This window comes from Molothrus aeneus, chromosome 9 (genome assembly GCF_037042795.1).
Source record: "Molothrus aeneus isolate 106 chromosome 9, BPBGC_Maene_1.0, whole genome shotgun sequence".
Classification (NCBI taxonomy): Eukaryota; Metazoa; Chordata; class Aves; order Passeriformes; family Icteridae; genus Molothrus; species Molothrus aeneus.
The window spans coordinates 5,492,827-5,499,268 of record NC_089654.1 but is presented as its reverse complement, the minus strand read 5'-3'; the positions used below and the strand labels follow the sequence as shown (position 1 = coordinate 5,499,268).

At 46.7% G+C, this 6,442-nt stretch overlaps 1 protein-coding gene across 1 annotated transcript; it reads left to right on the top strand.

Annotated features, from left to right (window-relative positions):
- The first annotated feature begins 420 nt into the window (after nt 1-420).
- Nucleotides 421-6,112, top strand: DMRTB1 (DMRT like family B with proline rich C-terminal 1). The gene is made up of 4 exons (XM_066556146.1): nt 421-814; nt 2,218-2,450; nt 3,007-3,151; nt 6,042-6,112. Exons 1-4 carry the CDS (start codon nt 436-438, stop codon nt 6,110-6,112), a joined length of 828 nt encoding a protein of 275 aa, XP_066412243.1. The 5' UTR covers nt 421-435.
- The last annotated feature ends 330 nt before the right edge of the window (nt 6,113-6,442 follow it).

Here is a 6,442-nt window from a genome sequence, read left to right as displayed (position 1 = left end):
GAGGTGTATGAAAGTGGGTGCAGATGTTAACGTGCCAAAAGGGAAAATTAACTTTTAGGGCACTACTGTAAGGGACAGCACATTCCCGTCCGTGCACACGGGTTCCATCCAAACCCCCCACGCCGGCGAGCACCGGCACAGAGCGAGGTACCCGCCCGTGGGGCCCGTGCCCCCCGCAGCTCCTGCAGGCTCAGCCCCCATGCCTGGGCTCGGCTCCCGCCCGCACCAAAGGGCCCGGGTAGGGGGTGCCCGGGGGAGCCGTGCCAGGCGCAGGGCAGGGAGGCCGCGGGGCGCAGGGCGCTCCCCACCCGCTGCCGTGGGCTCTCCTGCCCCCCGGCCCGGGTTGTTACATGCCGGGCAGCCCCCCCTGTCCCGTATAAAAGCCCAGAGGACGGGGAGGGCCTGACGGGGGGTTCGGGCGGTCGCTGCGGTGCCATGGAGGCGGCCGAGGCCACGGCGAAGGCGCTGCGGGCACCCAAGTGCTCCCGCTGCCGCAACCACGGCTTCGTGGTGCCCGTCAAGGGCCACGCCGGGCACTGCCGCTGGAAGCTGTGCCTGTGCGAGAAGTGCTCGCTCATCACCGAGCGCCAGAAGATCATGGCAGCCCAGAAGGCGCTGAGGCAGCAGGAGACGGAGCCGCCGGCCAGGGCGGGCGCGGAGCCCGTTCCGTCGGGCGAGGGCCGTGGGGCGGCTGCCCGGGAGGACGGGGCCCCCGAGCACTGCAGCCACGAGAGGAAGAAGGGCGCCCAGCCCGACAGCGGCGGCAAGGGCACGGCATGCTGGGCGCCACCGCCACCTCCCTTCAGGGACGACGGTAAGGACCTGTCCAGAGTTTTTCCCAGCATCTCCCCTCTGTTCTCTTTCCCCTGTCAAACGTGCCACTTGCGGCTCCGGCTGCCCAGAGAGCCGCTCGCTCCTGCATTCTGTCCCGCTCTCCTTTCCCGGAGGGCGCTGGGCTGCCATGTGGCTTCTGCAGCCTCGTCCCGTCCCTGGCAGCTTCGCAGCGCCGTGCGGGAGCAGCGTGCTCGGCCCCGCCGCCCCTTGCGAGCTCGAGGCTTAGGCAAAGTGGCTTTCACTGAGAGGGAAATTAGTCTGGGAGTGCAACAAAACTGGATCTGCTCCGCTTGTTTCTCTGAGTGCTGTCACAGTGTTTATAAACTCACAGGCACAAAATTCCAGCAAAAAGAAAGCTAAGTTCAGCTGTCTGTAGCTAGCATGTCATGCTAGCACTAAAAGAAAAAGACCTTTTTTCCTTACTTAATACGTGTAGCAAAGACTAAATTTAGTTGGGATGACTTGATATAAAAGTGCATTTGGTATTTAAGAGCAGGGCATAAACTTCTCAGGTGGAGCAGTTGTATGGTCTGTCATCTCTTAAATGGCTTCCTTTAATAGAGTCTTTAATGTGACTTGTCTAATTTATTATAGTAACTCCATTCTATTACTATAAGAATATTGCAGAAATTCTTACTGATGGCAGTAGTCATGAATCTGAGCCTCTGGAGAGTTGGCAGCCTGTAAGACAAAATGTTGTTCTGAGAAGACTTATTTGGACATCTGCAGTCCCCAGAGAATACTGTCAATAAGTTACCCTTTTTAGCTTTGTTTTGGAATAAAAGTATGTTTATAGAGACAGTGGTGATAGAGATGTCTGTCAGTTCCTTCCCTTAACATTTCTAACCTGCTGAGTAACTTCAAAAAAAGATTAGGCACAAATTACAGTACTCCAGAAGTAAATCTTTCAAAGGAAATTCTTTCCCTTCTCTGCCAATCGGAGGATGGGGCAGACAAGAAGGACCCTATTTACATTTAAATAGCCACTCTTTTTCCTAAAATTTCAGAGAGGCTAAATAATATTCAAGATGCAAAATGAAAAGTGAAGTAACTAATTTCTGCTTCTGATTTGTTTGTGTATGACCCTAAAACTGAGTGTGCTGTAAATTAACCTAAGAAGTGACAGATAGGACTGCATTATTAGAACGCTAGAAAGTTAGAACTCTGCTGTTTATGTGGAATTTTGTTTTAAGTACAACTAGACTCAAAAGGTAGGTTGTTTTGCTCTTGTTGATGTACTGAAAGAATAAGATTCTGCAGCCAGTGCTTTACTAAGGATAAACTTCACAGCGCACATGACAGAAAAGTTCCTGCATCTACTTCTACTTACCTCCATAAAATTTCATGGATAATTTTATTTGTTCTTTTCTTATTGTTCCCTAGCTCACCCTGCTTTTCCTCCAGAATACACTGTCAACCCAGAATACCTAGAGAGAGAAATCCCAAAAGTGTACCCGGGGTGTTCTGGGGTATATCCTTACCACCCATTTTCCCTGGGATTTGCCATCAATGAGTCAAGCAGTGGGGAAGCTCCATCACCTCCAGGGATATCACTTCAGAGAGGATTCCGACACATTCCTAGCAGCTGTGTGCCAGGGAATGCAACCACTGTATCGGTGAGTAGCATGCTTTTAATTACCTGTGCTAATACTGCTTTATTTTAGCTGCCTTCTCTCTGGTGAAGTAACCATGAAGAGTCTTTTGCCTTATCAGTTACTTCATAGCATTTTGATACATTGCACTGAAGAAAACATTAGCAAATGATGATGTTAATAATCTGACCTGCTTTCAGTGCAACTAATCAGTTGATGTTAAGGTAGAGTGATCTGCCTCAAGACAATAAAGAATAGATTATGCTTGTATAGAAATTCCCTGTCACGTTTTAGGGGTTACTGAGAAAGTAGATGGCTACTCCTGGTTTAAACCAACTACTCCAATGAGATGCTAGAACAGGTGACAAGGACTTAAAAGGGTCAGTTTTGCTCTGACATAGTCTGAGAAGTTCTTGCTCCTCAGTTGCAGCATATTATCCTGTGCACAGGCTTTCCACGTGCCAATATGTGCACTGACATGGCAGCATATGGACAAAAACCCAGAAATGGTCTGATAACGCAGGTGTATCCTGGAGAGGGTCTTTAGATGGAAGGTGATCTGCTTCATGTGTTTCCCCAGGTTCCAGATGGAGCTGGAGATTTCCCTCAAGGATACTACACTCCTCTGCGTCAGTTCATCCCACCAGGATTTCTGACAGGCATTCATTACATCCCAGCTCCGGTTTCACTGAACATCCTGGCTGAAACAACCAAGGAAGTGCATGGTAAGAGAGAGTCACTGGTAACCTGCTTTCAATACCTAACCACAGAGTCGGAAGCCCAGGAGATCCCGATCCCAGCTAGTTTTGACCTCTGTGATTGAAGTCCTGACTCCTGTGCCAGACTGTAGAGCTGTGGGAAGGGCTGACCCAGGGGAGGCAGCCTGGCATGCTTGGCCTTTCCAGCTGACAAGCACCTCAATCTCAGGCAGATGTCAAAGGCCCCAGGACTCAGAGCTATTCCAGAAAATGATCTCTTCATGTTCTCAAAAAGAAAATATTTCTCTACGTAGCTAGTGTGCAGGGCATATCTTAAAAATTATTTGGCTGTATTTCAGTTTAGACAAATGGTTAAAAAATAATGTGGGATAACACTATGAATAATATGAAATTTCTTGCTCATATGAAAATCCTAGATTTTAATTGCTGGAAAAGAAAGATTGAATCTTCAGAATCTCTGATTCCCACAGGATTTTAAATTTCTGTCATAGATTAAGTCTTCATGCCCCTCTATTTTAAGTCTCTTTCATGTACTGTGCCTACATGTGGACACATTTGTGATTATATTAGCAAGTTTTTCATTTGGCTGCAGCTAAGCTGTGACCACAAGAGGGTAGAGCTGCTCAGAGAATTAACCACTAATACTGGATGTATAAATAGCCAGTTTTATTTTAATTTTTTTTTAATTTTAAATTTTTATAAATGAAGATAAATAAATATAACTTTCTCTTCTTGAAAATTAGAACAAAAATCATTAAGCGAGCTGTTTATGAAATAGATTATAATAATCACCCACTGAAAAATCAAGAGAGAGGAGAAAGAAGAGAAGTAGAATGATCTCAACTGAAAAGATGGTGGTGGTGGTGGTGATGTGGGACAAAATATAAATGGGGTTTTTTGGCCTAATTTCTCAACAACATAAGGCTTGTGCAGCCTCATTTTCTGTTAATGTCAGGCCTCTCATAACTCTTCGACCCATTAGCTATTTTCAGCCAAGCATATCTGTTGTGATCACATGCCTGCACACTACTGATGTGCAGGGGAAGCAGATGCCTCCCACTGAAGCATTTGCTTGCAGCCACGTTGTGGTGTAGGGCTGGCTGTGACCCTGCACTCAGTCCCTGACTGGGGTGTGTGTCCCTGGGCCAACCACCGAGTGCCTGCCAGCCAGCCCAGCAGTGGGGACACATCCCCCCAGCACTCAGGGCATCCCTGCTCCTTGTATGGCTGGAAAGGAAGCAGGAGATGTGCTGGACAAGGGCAATGTGGAGAATATGGCAGGGTGGGAGTGTAGAGACATTGTAGAAATGTGAAGTTATTGTAAGATACTGATAAAGGCAGTGTGTAGGAGATAGTGGTGCACTGGAGGTGAAGTTTGAGTTCGAGGGGAAGAGAGGAAAACAGGGGCTAGCCTGCAAATCAGGAAGCATGTGTGAGGATTAATGGGCTTTGTGATTTGGAGGGGACAAAAATTTGGGGGATGCTGCAGTGGCAGAGAACATGTAGGGAGCTGTAGCTTTTCTGTTGGACTCTGAGGGAAGGGAAGGAACTGGGAGTAGCACACAAACATGGGGGAGAAGTTACAATAGTGTGTGAGGGAAACAGAGGAAACCCAGTCCTGCATTGGTAGAGTGAAGTTGTACTGGCCAAAAACTGATGAAAACAGCCAACTGGGGAAGAAACATCAGTGGAGCAGCCTCCCCCAGGGAGCAAAATGCCATCTAATGACTTCAGCCCTTAACACACACCAGGGAAATCACAGCCCAGGCACAGCGCCATAGGAAACAATGCATCATGGCTTGTGTTGCTCAGAGAACAATCCAGTTTCCTTAGTGGTATGGAGAAAGTAGAAATTAATTCTACTGCATAGCATTTGTGCTCCAGGATATGTAGGAATTTGCAATTGTAACCCAGTGAGGGGGAATAATTCTGCATGAGGTCATACAAAATAGCCTGGCAGCCCAAGATGCAGATGTAAAGGGAAGAGTGAAACTAATACATTCTTTCTGGAATTCAAGATGCTTGAAAAAAGAGAAAAGCTGTAATGTGTAATGCATGAGGATGTGTTAGGATTGCATAATGTCCTTTCTTTTTTCAAAATGGAACTGACTGAAACCTGCAGTTAAACTTGGGGACATCCTTTCTCCAGAAACCTCCAGAGCTGAGGTGAAATGGGCTTTCTGGCTAAACTGTTGCAGGAAGATGGATATAGAAAGCCCTAGCAGGGTGACAGCTGGTGAGGAGAAGTATCTGTGATCTCTGATTTCAGAAGGAAATCTTGGATAAAAACAAAAAATGAAAAACTCCAAGGCTTACCTGAAAAAGATGCTCCTAGGGTAGAAGATGCTTCCAGAAAGGTTTGAGTTAGTGAGGCCAGTTCAGTTTACAGGGGTGGTGTGAAGTATAGACATGTTGTTACACAATTCCATGCAGTACTGACTGGTTGTGTTACAGATATTTGACAAAATAAACACAAGATATGTCCAGTAAAACAGCCAGTACTGCATCTGATGGTAGACTCTGGTTGCAAATGGTTGGCTTTCTAAAAGAGCAAGCCACAGAAACCCAAAACCCAGATTGCCTGTGAAGAGATGAGGGAGGTTTAAATGCAAATTGCCAAGTAAATACTTTATAAAATAAAAATCCCTAGCTGGATTTGAAAGTGGATTATGAATCAGTCTGTGGAGGCCTCTCAGAATTCACAGGAGTGTTAAAAAGGCATGGCATAGGTTCGCTGTAGGTAAGTGGGCAGAAGTGTGCACCTCATACTTCTATTGTAGTGCAGCTTCAGTTGTGGAAATGTGATTGATTCCAGGTGTAACAAGAACTGAAACAGAGGGTTTACTGTTCTGCTTATTTGTGTTTAACTCTGCCATTTTTCCATTCTTCATTTTAGCCACTGAAGCTGACAGTGAGGATTCAGGGGTGGTTCATGAATGTGGCCAACCTCCTTCTTCCCCAGAATAAACAAGAAGAGACCAATCTGTACATTATACACAATGAATGGGCTGGAGAAGAGCTGAGAGCAGGCAGCACTGTTTCCATTTCTGAGTGTTAGTTAATGAGGGTAGAATGACTCTTAATCACTGAGCAGTCACAACAGCTAGAAGGGGATTAGTCCCTGCCTCACTTTATGATCAATGTTCGAGCTACCAGGCTCACAGCTCTGCCTCCCAAGCACTACAAAGCCCATGTTCCTAAAAGGTTTTTCAGTGGAAGCAACAAATGATTATGACTCTGAATTTGTTCCTCTGCTGAGGTTACCTGGCTCCCAGACCATGGTCTCTGAGCCATGTG